This window comes from Entelurus aequoreus, linkage group LG03, assembly GCF_033978785.1.
Source record: "Entelurus aequoreus isolate RoL-2023_Sb linkage group LG03, RoL_Eaeq_v1.1, whole genome shotgun sequence".
NCBI classification, from domain to species: domain Eukaryota; kingdom Metazoa; phylum Chordata; class Actinopteri; order Syngnathiformes; family Syngnathidae; genus Entelurus; species Entelurus aequoreus.
In genome coordinates this window covers 22289332-22310874 of record NC_084733.1, presented here as the reverse complement: position 1 = coordinate 22310874, position 21543 = coordinate 22289332, and the positions used below count along the sequence as shown (strand labels likewise).

General features: G+C 39.1%; 1 protein-coding gene across 6 annotated transcripts in view; it reads left to right on the top strand.

The window, feature by feature from the left end:
- Nucleotides 1–21543, top strand: part of qkia (QKI, KH domain containing, RNA binding a) — a 131079-nt gene that overhangs the window by 70471 nt on the left and 39065 nt on the right. For all 6 annotated transcript variants that reach the window (XM_062041469.1, XM_062041470.1, XM_062041466.1 and 3 more), the window contains exon 4: nt 9777–9920. In XM_062041469.1, coding sequence (XP_061897453.1) covers nt 9777–9920 — 144 coding nt within the window. The remainder of the gene's footprint in view (nt 1–9776; nt 9921–21543) is intronic.

Below are 21543 nucleotides of genomic sequence, written 5' to 3'. Positions count from 1 at the left end.
GCCCGCTATCCATGCTTGACTGACTCGCTCGGCTACATAGGCTCGGCTATTCTAACACTTCCGGCGGTGGGCTCTTCTTCGTTGGTGTTCAGCGGCTTCTTCTTCCGGTCGGCGGACTTATTCTTTTTTTCCGGTCGGCGGACTGGGTATCGAAACTAGGAATCGAAATTTAAACTTTTGAACGATTCCGGGAGAATCGGAAAGTTAGTCCCGGTTCCAATCGATACTCGATACCCAACCCTACTCATCGGCAGTGCGCCTTTTAATCCGGTGCGCCCTATGGTCCGAAAAAGACGGTACTCTTAATTGTAGCTTTTTTGTTTATATACATTGGGGATGTAACGATATAAAAAATTCATATCACGGATATCGTGACCAAAATGATTACGTTTACCATTTTTATGACAGTATTTTAAAATGTGCTCAAAAAGTATATGTACACACACTGAAATCTTTTCACAAAGTAAGTTTTTTTTAAACTAAAATAGACACATTGTTAGAAAACTTATAATTTTGCGTGTTGTTTCTTTTGCTTCACTCAGTCTTAGTATTTATGTTTTAATGGTTAAGCTTTTATTGTTTTAAATATTGGTTTGTACCGTAGCACTTCTAAGGTTTATTTAAATGAGAAGTGCGTAACAAATAGAATATATTATTACTGTTGTTGTTTATCCTTGGCAGGCATTAAGGCATCTTACCCTGTTCACAGGTCTTTGAACGCACCGTAAAAACACTTCCGCCTCTCGTATTAGTATCAGTATAGAACGATCATTTGTTTTAAGAGAGCACAGCTTGCAGGTTCAATGTGCACGATTGAATATCTTAGTTTCTCAGAAGGCAATGTGTTCATAAAAGTTAAGATTGGGGTATGTGGTTTCTCAATGGGGAAAGACAGTCATGGCTCTTGTTTTCATGTTAGCATTTAAGCTCGTGAGCTGGCCCCAGTCATCCGTGAGTTGATCAAAGTGAAGTTATCAATGACTTTTTTTTTTTTAATTTTAAGGAGTCTTAAGGAGGGAGTTTTAGCACGGTTATCAATAAATGTTTTTATCATACTTTACCTAAACTGCAAAGAGGACGTGGTGTTATTTAGAAGAATTAGTTTTTACTTTTAATTATTTGGCGCGCTTGAGGAAGAAGGTCAATTTAGCTCTCTTTGACCAAACGGTCAGCAACAGAACCAATGTTGTAATAGTAGTAAAGAGCAAACTGCTCAGTCAGCAAAGTCGAAGTCTAACACACAAAACTTTTCACACCAATCACTGAGTTTTATAGTGCATGTAGAGCTATATAAAGCTGCCAGGTGCTGACCACTTCAAGTGTAGTTATCGGCATCTTGTGGAATTGTTCCAAGCACTGCATCTTAACGGGTTAATTTTTGTATATGTGACAATATTTAAAAAATGGTACCCTTAGGATTAATAAATACCACGCTAAGATCCAACATGTCCATTCTGGACCACTTCTTCCTCTTCATCTTATCTTTGTCTTTCTTTTTCGCCTGCACATCCTAGCTGTCCTCCAGTGATGCTTTATTGTATTACATTTGCATAAGTCAGAGAAAATGTATTTTATCCCTTTCATTGTGGGAAGACAATTTATCTGCACACTCTTTGTCTCAAACACACACACGCGTGTGCGCGCACACACACAATGCCCACACGGTGCATCGTTACACAAACATTTCGTGCGTGCAGACAAGCACACTTTCGGCTGAGTCATAATCTTAGAAGCTGCCTGTTGGCTGCAGGGCCAACATTTTTTTTTCTTGTTCTTTTTTTATGAAACCCTTCCATTCTTATTTTAATTTCTCTCTCTCTTTTTCTCTCTCTCTCTCTCTCTGTCTCTTTCCTATGGAGTGTGTTCATTAGAAGAGAAGAGAATAAGGACACTCTGCTCGCTCTTCACAATTAGATCCACACGTTGGTCCCAAGTGCACGCCAGGTTCCCGTCTTCTCAAATTACATGATTTGTCTTTTGCCCTTCAGTATCTTACTATTTTAAAAGATCATGATAGTCATGTGACATTTGTACAGATCACACCGTTGAGGTTTATTGAACAAGATTATTGTTAACTGTTTCGAAGCACCAGATTATCTGTTCAAATTGTTTCTCGCAACATATTAGTTGGTTTATAAATTATAATGAAACTTTTTCAAAATCAGTAACAAAAGCTCCTCTTTGCTAATGTAAAAATGTTTTGTTTGTTTAGTAAATACATTTTTGAACATTTTGAACTGATTCAGAATCGCAATTTTTTTTTCTGGGACCCCTATAAACAAGTGTTTTTTCCTATAACACAAGTTTTATATTCGGGATCTAGAAATTTGTACAATGCAATTTAGCAGATTTAACATAACCACACAACAATACTGCACTGATACTTTTTGTTTCATAATGGTCATTTGCCATCTGCTGGATTAGAATAGTCACTACAATTGACCTGCAAATTAAAAAAAAATGCTAAAGATCCCCATTAGCTGATCATTAGTAATAACTGTTCTTCCTGTGGTGTAACATTTAAGAAATACCCTTTGATACACGCACAGCATTAAGCATTAAGGCAAAAGAGAATACACACATATTCAAACATGACAATAACACCACATCTAAAATTAAACAACACCTCCACATTAATATCATTAAATACTAGTTTTGCTAATTTAGGGTGAAACAATAGCCATAAAAGAACAATTAACAGAAAAGTAAAAATCCTAACTAAAAAGGTACAAATTATTTGCATGCTATAAAAAACAAAACAAAAACAAAAAAAAGTCCAAAAAGTAAAGACTATACAAAGTCCTATTTTTTCTTTTTTAGAAAAAGTTACAGAATTGATTTTTCACAATCCAAAAATAGCAAAGTATTGCAATCATAAGTTATTGGGTTTTTTTGTGGACAAAAAGGTAATAATATGAAAAGAAATATGAAACATACAACTCTGGTCAATAAGCCAAGTAGTAAACCGCAAAACAACATCAAAATGATCCCACACCTTTGGAGCGTTTAGACTGGCCAACAAATCAGATCCCTGTCACATGAGGGGAAAAAAAATCAGATTTGGTGTGTAGTGTAAAATGTTTCGTATAGTGAATCACAGAAATTTGGTCAACCGTTCCTCCTTTGTTGATAACAATGCTGTTGAATGTCCAATAATCTCATATAATCACACGCTTACTGATGACTTAAATATTTTACAATGATTTTAGCATGATCAATGCTAAAATGCTGCTATATTATCATTAGCGATGCAAGACATTACGATTTTTTTTCAAACTTTTCGGATTGTCTTAGGCGTTTCGTCTCTCGTCCGAGCAGGCTGCATCAATTCTTCTTTACGTCTTCTAAGACAATCTACACAGTCCTGATGAATGAGAATATTCAAAGGCATTGAGATTGTATTGAGTTACTCTGGAATTCCCTCCAAGACTTGTACCATGAGCACTAAGGGTTTCTGGTAGACCACTGTTTGAGAAACACTGGTCTAGACTGAAGTGGTGTTTAGATAAATAAATAAAATGGGTTTGCTATGTTGTACCTTGACTAGAGTGGCTTTGAAACATTCAGTGATCTGCAAGTCTGTTAAACCACAAGCCTCTTTCAGGTTAGTTCACAGCGCTTCCATATCTTTTCGCTAACCCTGCTGTTGCATAATTACAACTCACCGCCCCACCCTCATCCCCTATATCTGCATCCTCAACCACCCTTTATTCTCTCGCTTTATACCCCATGGCGGGTGGAAGAAGCCACGGCAGCAGCTTTAGCCGGCGTGTTTATTCAGGATCCATTAGCGGCAGCGTTTTTATGCTCTCAATAATTCAGCTGGTTGCTCCTGGGCCGCACTGGCTGACGGCGGCGGCAAGCGGGCTCACTGAAGCTTGCACGGCCATGAGAGAGAGAGAGAGAGAGAGAAGAAAGGCACAGTGAATCACTTGGCAAGTAGAGAACAATGGCGAGTAGAAGAAAAAAGCAGCTCGGGTAGAAAATGGGAAGGAAGGATGAAGGTGAAGGGCGAAATGCGGTTATGCGCATGAGTCGAGATGGTGCAATTGCTTTTCTTTATTGTTTTTTTTTTATTTTCTTTTTTCTTTTTTGCAGATCAAAGTCTGTTATGATTGAATGGGATTGGACTGTCCTCACTTATAAACCGCCAAGAACTAGTGTGGTGGAATATTATCCCTTTTTTTTTAAAAGGGGAACTGCACTTTTTTTTTTTTAATTTTGCTTATAATTAACAATCTTTATGAGAGACAAGAACACATGTATTTTTCTTTTTTAACGCATTCTAAATCGTAAATAAAAGTCTGCTTAGTATGGAGTCAATCGGAGGTCCTCTATTTTTCCCATAAAGCGCTCTAACTAACCATCCTAAAAGCAACAACAATACTCCATCGGCATTTTGTGACCTGAATTTTAACCAAATATTAGCAATGTTGTTATTATAAGTGCTAATGCAGACAATCTATTTTTAGCGGCGCCGTGATCACCAAAAGCTAACTCGTTTATGCTGCAATATTGACCTCATCAGCTGGTGAGCTGCTTCTTGCCTCAGCGCTTGTAAAAGTTTATTGTAGATCATAAACAATGCCTCTCACCTGGATTGTGGATCGATAAGAACATTATCAGACCAGTTGGTCAACTAAGACAGCAAACTTGGACCCAGAGATGGCAAGAAAGACAAGAATGACGCTTGGTTTCAACCCCTTTTTTATTTGCGAGGATTATAATTAATTCTTCATCCAAAAAGGATATACAAACATTCTGACAATCATCTTCCCAGTAGAGCAGACATTGTACAGTAAGTGATGTTGAATTATATTTGTTGGTTCTCATGAAGTCTGCAGTGGGTAGTAATCAGTGATGTTGTTAAAGGAAAAAGTTAACATTTTTAATTAGTCTGTGAAATCAATGTGCCGCCATATGCTTAAAATGCGTAAATATTACATGTTATTATAAATGTGCCTGTTACTACATTACATATATACTTAGTGTGTATACGTGTATATACAACCTTGATGGAAGTGTTTGCTTTATAGGCAGAATAGAGCGACTCCAATTGGCTCCATTGTAAGCATACTTTTGCTCGCATTTATTTAACAGGTTGAATGCATAAAAACAGAAAAAACTGATTTTAGCTTGTCTTACATAAGAATTGTGAATGATATGCGACATTTAAAAAAAAACAAAGTGCAGTTCCCCTTTGTGATAGTGTCACATTGAGCACATTTTAAAGTTAAACGTTTTTCCATACGACTATGAACCAAAGTACCTTACAGCAAGGGAAAGGATGTGGAACATGTAGCATTGCCAGCCTGCGAAAAAGTATTTTTGTGCTTATATTTAAGACTGTCTAGTTCGCTTAATTAAGTGATCAGGACGTTAGTTTTGTGGTAAAATGGCTAAATCCATCTGCGTGCCAGTGTGTCGATTCCGCATTAAATAGGAGAAGACAGGACATATTAAAGGATAATAACCTGTCCCGGGATTGCACTTAACACTGATCAAATGCCTCTCGCAACCTTTCTCTGTGACACATTTGTTTCGACAGGACGGTTTGCACAGAAATCCCTTAGAGAGCGCTCGCTTTTGCTAACACAACTTCTCCTGCTTCTCTTCTCTTTCTCTTGTATTTGATGGCTGTTGTTTGTTGTCGTTGAATCTTGTCATGTCTTCAGGAGCGCCCTTGAGGGAGGAGGCATCGCACGCTTGGTAGTTTTTAATTTAATTTTCTCTTTATTTATCAAGTTATAAACAGCTAGAAGGTAAATCAAGCTAGCTGGCTAACATAACGCAATAAAATATGTGTACAATACTTTTTGTATACATATTACAGTAATAATATAACTAACAATATTGAAACATTGACAAAAACTTTTTGCAAAACAGATATAGATGGCAGCACATTGTAGAAAAAATACAACCCTAAAATAAAAGTAGTAGCGAACAAAAAATGGAACCTCGCTTTACAAACTCCTCATTGTACAAATGTTTCGATTTACGAACCACATACCAGATTTTTTTTAAATTAAATGCTTCGTTGTACGAATATTGTCGCAGTGTACGAACGATTCCTCCACCCATTGTGTGCCTCGCACCGCAGCCATTTTGTGCCGGGCAGCACAGCCATTTATGTACTATGCAGTAAGCAGTCATTTTAATAGTTTGTCCAAAAATACTATTTGCAAAGGGCCTTTTTTAGACTGCAAGTTAGTAGTGTCTTTGTTGGTCACGCTAAGTCGTGCACCCAATTTAGCATTATCTTCGATTTCACTGAATTTATTCCATAGAGTATGCAAAATTGTTTTCAAAAATAAGTTTGCTGTCATTGTGCATTTACCATTTTTTCAGACTGTAGAGCGCACGGGGTATAAGCCGCACATACTCAATTAAAATAAAAGTCCATTAGCCAAACCGGACTACAAGCCGCATAAATATGTTGTGAAATAATTTATTAACAAATTTTCTCTGGGACATGTATGCTCGTATCCTAGCATTTGTACAAGGTGAGATAGTCAGCTGAGTGACTATGTGGGTGTCTGCAGGGTTATTTTGGAGTGTATAAAAGGGTTTGGAGGCTATTGTATATTTTGGAGTTCAATAAATAGACCTGTGAAAGAAAGAAAACAAAGTTGTTGAATACACATGGTGGATAGAAAAAACTACAAAGAAAATGTGTGTTTTATTAAAAAAGAAAGTTTTCCAAGGGTTTTGTTTTTTTATTTGTCTGCAAATGTATTTTATCCTCTGCAGCTTGCCTCGTTTGTTGTGTCCATCCATATACGCTGAAGTTCTATATACTGCACCTGTTTAGTCCGTTGACATTTCACTTCAATTCAGAGCAGCTCCTTGGCTCAAAAGAGACTAGGATTGTTCAAAGTTGAACTGTTGCACCTTTCCATTCTGTGCCACATGCCACTGTGTTGGACACATAGTCTAAAATCCATTGTAGGAACTAACCTTCACTTATAATAGCATGGACTAGTGAATTCTATGCTGTTATTTATTGGCTTGCACATGACAGAACACCTGCAACCTAACTGTAAGAATGCTTCCACACACTGGAAAAAATAAATACATAAAATCTGAATTTTAACAAGTGCTCATGTAAATAGCTAAGTGACTAAAAGTCGTCTTTTTTTAATGCATAACAAAAAAAAGATGCTTTAACTTTTTGTATTTTAAATTCCTATATATTACAGTCTTATAATAATCATAAATGTGCAAGTTACCTGAAAATGTTTGAAAATTTAATTTGGGGTATTCCAATTTAAAAACTTTTTTTAGGACCTACTTATACTGTATATAGTGAATCTTTAAAGTCAGCCAGTATGGACTTGTCTTCAAAGGTCTCTTTCTGTAAGATGGCACTAGCGACCTGATTCACCGCCTGCTATGTGTGCGTAATCGCAAGCTTGGTTGGCCTCCAATTCTGTTCATATTCGATTCAGCTGCAACACTTCCGAAAAGAACTCGCAGGCTCTCAATATTTTAGTAAGCTTTAGGGGCAAAGACCGTACATTTGAAGAAGAGTAGACATATACTTACTTCTTTTTTAAATATTTAAACCAGCCTGTCCGTCCCATCTAGAAAATGCAGTCTACTTTCAGTCTGTGCCCCCTAATGGCCCATAAGTAAACAGCCAGGGTGAAATAATGGCCTGCAACTAGGCTCTCCTCCTCCTCCCACCCCCTATGTGGAAAAAGTGAAAAAGAGAGTGGAATATTGAACTTTTTTCTGTGTGTTTGTTGTAAAGAGCAGCACTATGGCAACCGCTCTCTCTGGAAGTAGGAAGCAGGTGGGTGGCATTTGGCTCCAAGCTTCCCTTCCTTGGTGCTCCATGTCTCAGTTGGAATCATGTCAGGTGGACTGCCTGCTGCGGGACAGTGCCACAATGTTTTGTAGGTAGTTGGACGACTGCACAGTGGTGAAGAAAATAATTGACATTGGCTGAAGTTGTTCCACAGTCATTGGGAGTGTTTTGCAAAAAAACAAAAATGGCACCGATAGGGAACGAGAGTGACTAAGTTAACCCGCTTCTTTTTCCACCTTCTGAGCTGGTGTCGGAGGCGAGCTGATGCGTAGTCGTTCTAGCAAATTGATTCTGTGATGCCAAGACAGAGGTGCAAAGTTTTAACACCTGAGACTTCTCCCGTTCGGTTGTGTTGAACGAAACCAAAGTTATACCAGCGGTGCCTGGTCGAGAGACAGGATAGCATGCTACATTAAAGTTAAAGTACCAATGATTGTCACACGCACACACACACGAGGTGTGGCGAAATTACTCTCTGCATTTGACCCATCACCCTTGATCACCCCCTGGGAGGTGAGGGGAGCAGTGAGCAGCAGCGGTGGCCGCGCCCGGGAATCATTTTTGGTGATTAGCTTAAAAATGGCAGCCGGATAAAGCAGTGATCTCTTCCCACCCAAAAAAAAGCTGAAGTTGGCAGTCTGGGAACATTTTGAGTACTTAAAAAATGACCAGGGAGTCATTGAAGACTATGGCGCACCCATTTGCAATATTGCCAAAAGGGTCTAATACGTCCAATATGGTGCATCTTTACATGCCAAAGTAAAAGGTCAAACATTAGAATTGAGTTAAATTATGTTAGTGGCAAGTTACTTAATGAAGAATTGAGCTGGTTGGGAGTTAAACATAAATGTGTCACTAACAATCAGTAGATTAGCATTGAGTAATTTCAGTGTAAACAAACAGCAACAGGTACTCCTGTCAAGGGCTTCATTCAATGACCACTTTACGCTAAAGATTGTGTCTTCCTGTCTATGCCGAATAAACTAGAGACATTTTAGCAAGTGTTAAAAACTAACATAACACCATGAGCTTGTAGAATAACAGCACTATAACATGGGATCTAATTGTGTGCATTGCAGTTATCAACACAGCATAAAATAGTTTTTAAATTAATACATAAACAGTTGATGACAATAACACTTAATTTTTTTACCCACATGAGTAACATTTTTCCCTGGAGATTAATAAAGTTGACCTTAGTCTTATATTATCAATAGAACTATGAATTAGTTTTTTGTTTATATTATTTTGTAATATCATTATGTCATTATTTGATTACTGTTATAAGTGTGCGTTTGTTTTTTCTGGTGCACCTAACACTTCTCAGTGTGGCAGATGAACATGTAAACAAAAGTACCTCCCGAGTATGGCTGACGTCCTTTCTTCAAAAGTGATGTTTTTTGATGTTGACAGCTAACGTTAGCACAGTCAGTCAGCAGGACGCTGTTGCTGGGGCTCCACACACACGACTACCATGGGTGGGTAAATAATCAATATTATGTCTTGTAAATCCATGTTGCTGAAAATCCTAATATTTTTTATACCTAGCCCTACTCCCCACACACCCTTTGTGCATTGTTCACAGCAAAAAGCAAACATGCACAGTGTCAACCACAATTTGTGAATTATGATGGCGTTTTTTTACTATTTAAGTTAGTGTTTCAAAAATAGAATAAAGAAATCCTCAGCCATCTCTCAGATCTCGACCCGTCCGCTTTTTAGGGGTGTTAATTGCCGCGGGGCATAGCTTTCTTTCTCAGTTAAGCGAGTGTTCTATTAAAGAAGGGTGTCATTTCAAAGCAAACAGTATAATAGCTGACTAAAGGACCACTTCCTGTCATCCCGCCTCTATTCGCAGGACCATGTCTTGCTCTAATGCAGTGCTGCTGCGTTACTACAGTGGCGTGCTGCACAACACACCCGCCGCTGTCACGTTCACTCAGCGTCTTACTTCTTTTGATTCTAGGAGGAGCAGAACAGAGGGAAGCCAAACTGGGAGCACCTAAACGAAGAGCTCCATGTCCTGATCACAGTGGAGGACACGCAGACCAGAGCCGAGATTAAGATGAGGAGAGCCGTCGAGGAAGTAAAGAAGCTCCTTGTACCAGCTGTGAGTACAAGCATGTAAACAAAAACGGTTGTCAAGGTGACATTGTGCCGACTTGACCGCTCCATGTTGGCCTGAACAACAGGGCAACATATGGCGCACTGCTTACATGTTACTGTTAGCATCCTGTTTACGAGCACACACAGACCACAGGAGCAGGTTGGCGCTAACCTCGGCAGAGTGGGAAAGAAACAGCTAGCGGCACTCACCCACCGTGAGTGCCACATTCCATCTCTACTTCCCTCACCCCATGCTCCGATTTCCTCATGCCACTTGCTGATAGCATTCTGGCAGGCGGCGAGCAGTTTCCATGTTGGCTGCGGTGACCAGGTGGATGGGGCAGCTGAAGGCCCAGATGACCCATCAGGTGGCAGCACACATAGTGCTTGGTGGTCTTGGGAGGCTGGGATTAGCCAGGACTAGAATCTAGGTGTCGGGTGATGTAATTCAGCATTCAAAACATACTTAGGGACTTTTGGTTTTTGCTAAGGGAGTGGTTTTCAAGGTGTAGAACAGTATGCATGGTTGCTGACTTTCATACTGCCTGAGCACATGTAGAGTTTTTAATCTGGAGCATGAATTCTATACATTTTGCATTTAAATATCACTTAAATTAGATTAGAGGGTTTAAAATAAATGGTTTCTTTTTTTCCCTCAAGCTGCTGTGGCCCCTCTACCACAACCCACTTTGAAAATGGCCAGTTTTTGCTTCATAGCATTTTATTCATTGTCGTCCATCTGTCAGACTGGCTACACGTGTAAAAACATACTAATGTTAACAAGGAATAGGTGATATTTGAATATTTTAATTTTTGGTTACATCTATATATAGATAGATAGTACTTTATTGATTCCTTCAGGAGAGTTCCCTCAGGAAAATTAAAATTATATATTATTATAATCAGACAAAAGCACAGGATGACTGTGTAACAATATAATTTCAATATTTAAAGTATTTCCTGCTATTGGCTCTGATTTAAATCCTTCGTATGTTCCCTTAAAGTCCTCCTCTCTTCAGGGACTTATTTTCTGAGTTTGTAAACAATCACAAAAACGTCAAAAGATTGTGTGATTGTAAATATGGATCTAACCTTTTTAGTCTCAACCATATGCTGATGCTATACTTGGTATCATTACATTCGATATTTGTATTGATCCGCTCACCTTTGTTTACATTCAAGAGCTCTAGCTTGCAGTTAGGATACCATCCTACTAGGCCTGGGCGATATATCGATTTTATCGGGAAAAAAATGAAAGATTTTATTTTTAGGCCATATCGCCGAGGCCTACATCCTAGTGTCTTGTGTAGCATTTTTTTTTCACGGATGCAAGGATTGCTGACTTAAAAGTGTATTTTCCTCTGGAGGGACATTAGCCGCAGTGAGGACGCTACATTGCTTTGAGGACGTGGTCATTCGCTTGTCGCTTTTAAATTTACGGGACACAACTAGAATGTGTCATCAACATGCGTTACAACGATCTAACAATAGTATTAAATCTCTATCATAGGCCAAATTTCTATAATTTTATATTGTCTTTATCAGTGTTTCTTAACCATAGGGCCCATTGTTGGGCCCCGAGCGGGCCAAAAATATGTTTCTCACCTGTGGTCCTTATGGGCAGCAGTGGTGCTCAGTTGTAATGCACTTTGTCACTGCTTGTAGCAGTAATGATAATATAAAAAAACAGAAGTCAAAAGCTGAATTCATAGATACGTTTTTAAGCGCAAAAATTATGACTAAAGTGATGGTGTGTGTGTGTTGATCCTGAAATCTCATAATTTCACGTAACTTCCAATGTATTCTTTGTTTAAAAAAAGTCATTAAAAATGCATGTTTTTTGTTAATCCTGGACTTAAGTAACATTACCACATTTCCACTGATTTTAGAGGCATTCCTTTTGTGAGAGCCAAGCACAGATTGCAGTTTTATTCAAATTATGATCACACTTTACAGCATTTTTTGTGTAATTTTAAAGGGGACCAATGATGGATTTTATCTTTTCTGACCTATACATGTTTAAATGTCGCATCCTCTTGATAAACAATGCCAAAGCATTAGCTCAGACTGTGAGGAAACACAAAAGGGCAGGATGAAGTATAGTTTTCATCTAACCTTGGCAAACGCATAGTAACACAGACGTGTGCTATACAGTGGCATTCATGCTGGTAAAATCTTTTTAAAAGCAGCTTTGAATCGATCGGAGCGTGTGCAGGTGTAACTAATGTTGTGACTGGCTGAAACTACGGGTTTATGGAAAACAATGACGATACTTTTAGAGATGGTGGTGCCTGGTTTCATTTGCAATCTGGCAACGCCTCCACAAACTAAACATCTTGTAGACAAACTTAAAAAAAAAAAAGTATCTGTGGAGCAAAATTTACTCCAAGGCATATTGAACACTTATCTAAACCACAAAGAAGTGCATGAATTAAATGAAATTAACATTTTTAAATCAAGCTCATTACTGTTGTATTATTGGTTGAATGGTTTTTAGTACAGTAAGCAAAATGAGGATGCCAGTAGGGTTAGATTGTGGTTGTCTACACCTATTTGTAATTCTATAGCACAATCTTATGAGTGAAACCCAGGTTGGACAGTAGGATTTGAGGACTATTGTGTTCCTTCTACAGTACAATAATACAAGTCTTGACTCTCCTGTCCGGGAAGGTAGTTTATGCCCTCACCTTAGCCCAGCTTGACAGTGTGGAAATCACTTCATGTCCTATTTTCCCCTCTTGCTTGTCTGCCTGTTATTTCTTTAGGCACTTGTTTTGTTCCCACAGCCTGTATGAGCATAGATGATGTTGACACACTTGAACACGGTCTCTCTCAAATACACGCGGGCACACACACACAATCAAATATGTGCCCCCTCACCACACACACTCTCAAGAATGAAGCCATCATTGGCGGTGACAGTGTACCGAGGAGCGATGCTGTATGAGTCACAGTGACACACACACACGCACACACGCTCGCGCGCACATAGACAACACAACAGAAGAAGAGTCCTCCCGTTGGCGTCCTTTTAAGTCAATGACGGCTCTCAAAAGCTAACACTCATCTGGATTGAGTGCCACCAAAATAGCTGGCATTGTTGTAGAAAATGCCCCCTTGCATATTGCAGCTTGACAAGTGTATTTAAGATGTATAGTAGTGGATTACCTGAAGTGGTTGGAAGGTTAAGGGGATAAACTGATAAGAATGTGCCTTTCTACTTGTTTTTTAAATATATATTTTAGTTCAGTTAAATGTTAAGAAAAAGTTATGAACAACAAATACACTTTATATTTTTATCATGCATTATTCATTATATATTTGAATTATATGTACAGTACAGTCCAAAAGTTTATACACACCTTCTCACTCAATGTGTTTTCTTTATTTTTATGACTACCGTATTTTCCGCACCATAAGCCGCCCCGTGTTGTAAGCCGCACCTTCAATGAATGGCATATTTCAAAACTTTGTTTACCTATTAGCCGCCCCGTGTTATTAGCCGCACCTACGCTACGCTAAAGGGAATGTCAAGAAAACAGTCAGATAGGTCAGTCAAACTTTAATAATATATTACAAACCAGCGTTCTAACAACTCTGTTCACTCCCAAAATGTAATGTGCAAATGTGCAATCACAAAAATAGTAACACTCAAAATAGTGCAGAGCAATAGCAACATCAATAACTCAACGTTGCTCATACGTTAGTGTCACACAACACACAAAATAAACATTTAAAGCTCACTTTCTGAAGTTATTACTCATCCACAAATCCCTCGAATTCTTCTTCTTCGGTGTGCTTCACTTGTTTTTTGACACCATCTGTGATGTGGACGCGCATGCAGTCATAGATCAACAGGGAGCTGCGTGAAAAAAGTCACCCGGTCTCTTCGCTCATTTTTTCTTCATCCATCCATCCCTTCGAGTTAGCTTTTATGATGACGCCGGCTGGAAAGTTCTCTTTTGGCAAGGTCTTCCCTTTGAATATCACCATGGGTGGAAGTTTCTGGCCGTTAGCATGGCAAGCTAGAACCACAGTGAAGTACGACTTCTCATTCCCTGTGGTGCGAATATTCACCGTACGTGTTCCCGTTGTATCCACAGTGCGGTTCACATGAATATCAAAAGTCAGTGGAACCTTGTACGCGTGTCTCTTAGTAGGAGACATTTTGTGGTCTTTACAGAAACACACAAATGAAATGAAACGTAATATCCGCGCGCTTCTTCTTCTACGGGGGCGGGTGCTCACCTTGGCGGTTGCTTACAGTAGAAGAAGAAGCGCTTCCTCTTCAATGGGGGCGGTTGCTTACCGTAGAAGAAGAAGCGCTTCCTCTTCTACGGGGAAAAAAGATGGCGGCTGTTTACTGTAGTTGCGAGACCTAAACTTTATGAAAATAAATATTAATATTAATCCATATATAAGGCGCACCGGGTTATTAGCCGCACTGTCAGCTTTTGAGAAATGTCAGCTTTTGAGAAAAATTGTGGTTTTTAGGTGCGGAAAATACGGTATTTACATTGTAGATTGTCACTGAAGGCATCAAAGCTATGAATGAACACATGTGGAGTTATGTACTTAACAAAAAAAAGTGAAATAACTGAAAACATTGTTTTATATTCTAGTTTCTTCAAAATAGCCACCATTTGCTCTGATTACTGCTTTGCACACCCTTGGCATTCTCTCGATGAGTTTCAAGAGGTAGTCACCTGAAATTTCATATTACAGATGTCATAGTTTCGATGCCTTCAGTGACAATCTACAATGTAAATTGTCATGAAAATAAAGAAAACACATTGAAATGAGAAGGTGTGTCCAAACTTTTGGCCTGTACTGTATATATTTTAATCATATATATATTTTACAAATAAAACAGTATTTATGTTTACACTAAACAGTATTTATGCCTTTTAGTTTACCTATTTTTTTATATTGTGCTTCTTTCCATATGACTCGTATAGGCTTAGTACTGCATAATACCAAAATGTTTTCTGTCTGAGGAATTCATTTTAAAGATATACAGTTAGTCTGGATCAGTGTTAATTTTGTTGACTAAAAATGTTCGTCTTCGTTATCGTCAACAAGCTATTTTCCTCTGACGAAATTAGGGCGATGACAAATGAAAATAAAATTACGTTGACTAAAACGACGACGAAATTAATCGACAATTTAGTCAACAAATTAAAACGACACAAACACATTGACAAAGACCATCCAATCGTATTTAATTGTGTCTGTAGGTGGGTGGGAGGAAATAGCCAATCACAGTTGCATATGGGAGAGTGGTGGGTAAAAAAGCACAAATGGTATCAAATCAAAACTAGCGTCTTTAAAATAAACACAGTTTTGATTTTTCACACGGAAAACCAGACTCAATCCAACATGTCTTCTACACTGGGAAGAAAGAGAAGAGAAGAGATATGGACGCACTTCCCTTTTTGCTGCGGTAGACAACAAAACAACCCGTAAACCCTGTGGCTCCATTTTCTCAGGAAAAAATACAACCAACTTGAAGTGCCATCTTGCGTCGCGTAGCTTGCGTCCCCCCCGACAACACCTTGTTTGATGTATAGTTCTTCCGTGGGGGTGGCGTCAGACTTGTAATTTTCTTTCAAAACACTAAGGGCCAGTGTCTCCAGAAGGAGCAACTGCACCTTCTTGTTGACTAGATAATGTGTTTTCTTCCTGTGACGTCAACCACTGAACCCCAACATCAACGTCGTTGTTTACACTGGAACTAATCATTCACAATCATCAGTTTACTTTTAATGGACGTTTGACTTATAAACCAGAGAAACGTACTTTTGAGAAGATGGACTGTGCAACTTCTGAACGACTCGCGATGATGCTATCATTAACTGCAACGCTATTCGGTCATTCGGGACATGGCCCAAGAGAGCGCTAACATGTCATTGTAAATAAACAAAACTGTTAAATAACTATTGTAAGTTAACGGAATGTTGGGGTTAATCTTAATGATCGTGTTCAGAGTTCGCAAATGTTTGTAAATATATTATAATATTATTGAAGGAGAATGAGAAGTGTTGTGTGTGTGTGTGATAAAAAGACGTGTGTATGAGAAATAATATGTCTTTGTTAGCACAAGAGCAGCAATTAAAGTGAAAAAGATTGCCGTACTTTGTGACTTCTTCTGAGCGCAACAACAACACGACACATTCGGTAATTATTTTTAGAGCGCACTGAGATATTAAGTACCGGTACACAATATCAGTTGTCATGTAAATGTTTAATCACTGTTGTTTAATTCCATACAATAAGTTGTGCATTTCAAGCACAAAGTCTGCTTGCACCTACACTACCGTTCAAAAGTTTGGGGTCACATTGAAATGTCCTTACTTTTGAAGGTAAAGCACTGTACTTTTCAATGAAGATAACTTTAAACTAGTCTTAACTTTAAAGAAATACACTCTATACATTGCTAATGTGGTAAATGACTATTCTAGCTGCAAATGTCTGGTTTTTGGTGCAATATCTACATAGGTGTATAGAGGCCCATTTCCAGCAACTATCACTCCAGTGTTCTAATGGTACAATGTGTTTGCTCATTGGCTCAGAAGGCTAATTGGTGATTAGAAAACCCTTGCGCAATCATGTTCACACATCAGAAAACAGTTTAGCTCGTTACAGAAGCTACAAAACTGACCTTCCTTTGAGCAGATTGAGTTTCTGGAGCATCACATTTGTGGGGTCAATTAAACGCTCAAAATGGCCCGAAAAAGAGGACTTTCCTCTGAAACTCGACAGTCTATTCTTGTTCTTAGAAATGAAGGCTATTCCACAAAATTGTTTGGGTGACCCCAAACTTTTGAACAGTAGTGTACATATTCAATTCACACTGACTGTGTTGTGTTACCTATTAAGATACTGTTTTTATATTGTTAAGGCTTGGAGTTTGGTTAGCTAACAGCATATTTGTAGCTAGTTAGCTACTTTACACTATTTATTAGAGCATTAGTAAGTGTGTTCAAACATTTGATCTTTTATTTTGCTATTTGACTCCTATTTCATATAACCAAGTGGTACTCTATCGTAATTTTAAATGTCAGTTGTCATTTTTGCATTAACAAGCTACATGTAGCTAAGCTACATAGCTTAAGTGTATTTTCCAGTAGTTTGGCGGTAACTTACTGGTAACTACTTGATGAACGAGTAGCTTTTCCTGTAGTTTAGCCTCTTTTAGACCCATGTAGCAAGGTAGCTTACATCAAAGCTACAAGCTACAAAGAGAGAAAGTGGACTGCAAATCCAGGCTAAAAAAATATGGATGAGGACATCCATACATCCGGAAAAAGTCCATGATTGGTCAGTGTTCGTATAATGAGTCACAATTGGCTAAGGTTAGGGCAAAACATTACGGACTGGCCAATCAGAGGCAAGACAAGGCGGGTCATCGAAACTAGTAAGCAAAACCATTACAGGCCCACAGGCATGTCACATGACGACAAGGGGGTCTGAGACAGAGGGACGCTTCAAGCTGACTACTCAAAAAAAAAAAAAAAAACACTTGAAAATGGCAAAGGAATTCTCTCCCGCAGATTAGATTTCTGTAGTGATGAAGACGACTTGCAGGAAACCCACAATAATGCGTGTCCTTGGCCATATTTAGACAAATATATGCGTTTAGAGAAAACAATGCCCAAATTCTTAGTTTTTAGTCGTTCACTTTGTTAACCAAAATCATAACTGCTCTCTTTGAAGACGTGGAACACACATTAAGGTATTTTGAGTTCATGTTTTACTGCTCCTAAATAAGGCTGCAGCTAACGATTATTTTTCTATCGATTAATCTATAGATTATTTTTTTCGATTAATCGGTTAATCTATAGATTTTTTTCGATTAATCTATAGATTATTTTTTCCTTTTGCCGATTATTTTTTTATTCAAAATGAAGATGAAAAAATAAATGTAGGCCCGTTTTTTCAAAAGGCATGGCTTTTATTTACAAAAAAAAAGAAGTATGGCCACTCAGTCAACATTGACAACAACATGACTAAATATTCTGTAACAATGTAAACATTTAAAACTTTTAACATTTAACAAAATTAAAAGTAGCTTATTTGCTTTTTAATGTGCAAATATAAGTCAACATCCAGTGCAAATCTTAATATTCTGCAATAGTATAAGCATTTCAAAAGTAAAAGTATTGCTTTTTTTGCTTTAAAATGTACAAAAATAAAGATAAACATCCAATACAAAAAAGTGCAAAACGAAATATTCTGTAACAACAGTGTAAACATTTCAACAAAAGTGAAAGTATTGCTTATTTGCTAAAATGTGCAAAAATAAAGATAAACATCCAATACAAAAAAGTGCCAATCTAAATATTCTGGAGCACTGTAAACATTAAGTATTGCTTTTAAAATGTGCAAAATAAACATCCAGTCCAACACAGTACACAATAACCAATTCTACTCATTCCAGTGAGTGTCTAACAGTTGTAATGAAGAAAGGTTAGCATGTCTACATGCTTTGGTTCTTTTCTTGTTTACAATATTCCCAGCAGCTGAAAATAGGCGCTCAGAAGGGGTCGATGTGGCTGGAACTGAGAGCTAATTAGCCTTCACCTCAAGCCAGGATTGCGAGCGAGCTGAGCTGCAGTTTAAGTTTCTAGAAGGTCAACGGGCTCATAGTGATGTTACTAGTAGTTGACTGGGAGGTGTTTATTATCATTTGGGGAGAGTCTGCTGCCTGATGCTCACCTGCTAAACACCTATCTGCTCCACGCTGAAGCGATGACTACATGCGCTCTGAATACGCACTGCTGATTGGCTGATAATGCTGCGTGTGTACCAATCAGATGGTTGTGTGGGTGGGACAATGCTGCGTGTGTACCAATCAGATGGTTGTGTGGGTGGGACAATGCTGCGTGTGTACCAATCAGATGGTTGTGTGGGTGGGACAATGCTGCGTGCTGAGACAGAGGCAGACGGAGCAAAGCAGCTTGTTAAGACTTTAGCTTAGAAACTCGTTCGGTACACCCCCGTACCGAACCGAAAGCCCCGCACCGAAACGGTTCAATACAAAACACGTACCGTTACACCCCTAGCAGATACAAATGACACATTCATGTTTTTGTGTAATGATGACAACGTATGCTCGCGCGGACGATTGACTAGTTGATGGTTTTCTTTTCAAATGTTCGTTTATAGCCGTTGTGCTGCTATGATAGGCCATTTCCGCTCGACACAGTGTGCATACAACAACATTATTAGGCCGTTTATTGAAATACTCCCACACTATTGGCATGCTTTCCCCCCCTCGCTCGCACCGCTCGCATCGTCTTCTTTGATCGTCTGCTTTGCGCTTCGCCATGACGGTAGTGTGACGTCATTATGCGACGCGTCGACGCACAAAAACGGCGTCGACGTATTTACGTAACCGATGACGTCGACTACGTCGACGCGTCGTTTCAGCCTTACTCCTAAATATTACCAACGTTGGGCGAAGAAAAGGCAAACTAAATATATACCTACAGTGGGGTGCGGCGACCCTTACAGGTAGTTGTAGGGTGTCCCCAGCTAAATGACAGATATTTAATATTAACATTTGTACACTCTGCCCATTACTGCATTTTTGTAAGCAGCAATAAGAACCTATATGATCCAATGGTGTATTTTATTTCCACATCAAACCCCATCGAGGGCAACTGCATTTTTTTCGTCACATGCCAGGAGTGGGTGGGTGGGCAATAGTGCTGGCTGGCAGTTATGCCCTTTATCATGCTAAACTAAATTGGATTTAAGTACAGCTTTGGTGCTCAGGCATTGTACTAATGAAGGGCATCTTCCCCACATCTGGCGGTGTTAAAAAAAAAAATCCCCTTTACGAAACCACACAGGAAACAAAATGAGGTCATGCTTTTATTCCCTTTCAGTGAACAAGCTGTATATCCCATTCAGGAGGACCAGGATGCACCAATTGCACAAAAAGAAACCCTAAAAAGTCCCATAATTGCAGTTTAACAAATAATGTCTTATCGGGGGAACATGGTCAGTGCCACGATGTGTGTAATGCAATACTATGTAATATGGTGAAATAAAACAGAGTTGAATGTCATGCATGCAGTACACATCATTCATTCTTATTCCTGTGCCAATAACATTCCACTACATTACAATATCACTCTGCAAACACATTCCTATATGATCATTTTACTACATTTTAATTGTATTTAGTGTTATTGAACAGTGGTCAACGAGTCTTCCCGATGAATTAGCAAAGTTAAAATCTTACTTCAACCATTGCCTGTATGGCTCATAACAGTTTTATGATGGCAACAATTTGATTAGTGAACCAACTTGAGATGATTTCAACATTATTATGGAGGTTATAGTAAATTTAGCCTTTTCCAGACACCTTGATGGACATATTTTCCTGGCAAGCACTGACAATTGTTTAACAGCCTGTCAATTAACTGACTCCACAGGAAGATGGGCTCTGATTGCAGGTTGTTACAGCCTCCACTTTGCCCTCTTCTTCTCCCTCGGTCCTGTGAACTTTTGAACCTCTATGCCCCCTCCTTCCCTCCACTAACTGGGAGTAGGGGCTACATCGTGGAAGAGATGAGATTCACAGGGGGAGGCAGAGATGGGTGGGTGGACGCAATAGAGCTTCTCTCTTTCAAGTGTGGATTTAGTCGGCTGATCCTGCCCTAGCACACACCCCGGGTGCACGCTCTCGCATTGGTATGCCCCTGAAACCTGCATCCACGTGCGTACGCATGCACACACACACACACACACACACACACACACACACACACACACACACACACACACACACACACACACACACACACACACACACACACACACACACACACACACACACACACACACACACACACACACACAGATACACACACACACACTGTTACATTATATTGCTCTGCTCATCACTTGAGTCTTTGGTTTAGCAACCTCATACAGATCCGGCAGCCGAGACACGCTGCACTTTGGGTAACCTCTACTCAAATACTTCACGATAGGACAAACTGAACTTGTGTGAAAAGTGAAGTATTAAAGGCCTACTGAAAGCCACTACTACCGACCACGCAGTCTGATAGTTTATATATCAATGATGAAATCTTAACATTATAACACATGCCAATACGGCCGGGTTAACTTATAAAGTGACATTTTAAATTTGCCGCTAAACTTCCGGTTCGAAACGCCTCTGAGGATGACGTATGCGCGTGACGTAGCCCGGCGAACACGGGTATGCCTTCCACATTGAAGTCGATACGAAAAAGCTCTGTTTTCATTTCATAATTCCACAGTATTCTGGACATCTGTGTTCGTGAATCTGTTTCAATCATGTTCATTGCATTATGGAGAAGGAAGCCAAGCAAGCAAAGAAGAAAGTTGTCGGTGCGAAATGGACGTATTTTTCGAACGTAGTCAGCCACAACAGTACACAGCCGGCGCTTCTTTGTTTACATTCCCGAAAGATGCAGTCAAGATGGAAGAACTCGGATAACAGAGACTCTAACCAGGAGGACTTTTGATTTGGATACACAGACGCCTGTAGAGAACTGGGACAACACAGACTCTTACCAGGATTACTTTGATTTGGATGACAAAGACGCAGACGTGCTACTGTGAGTATG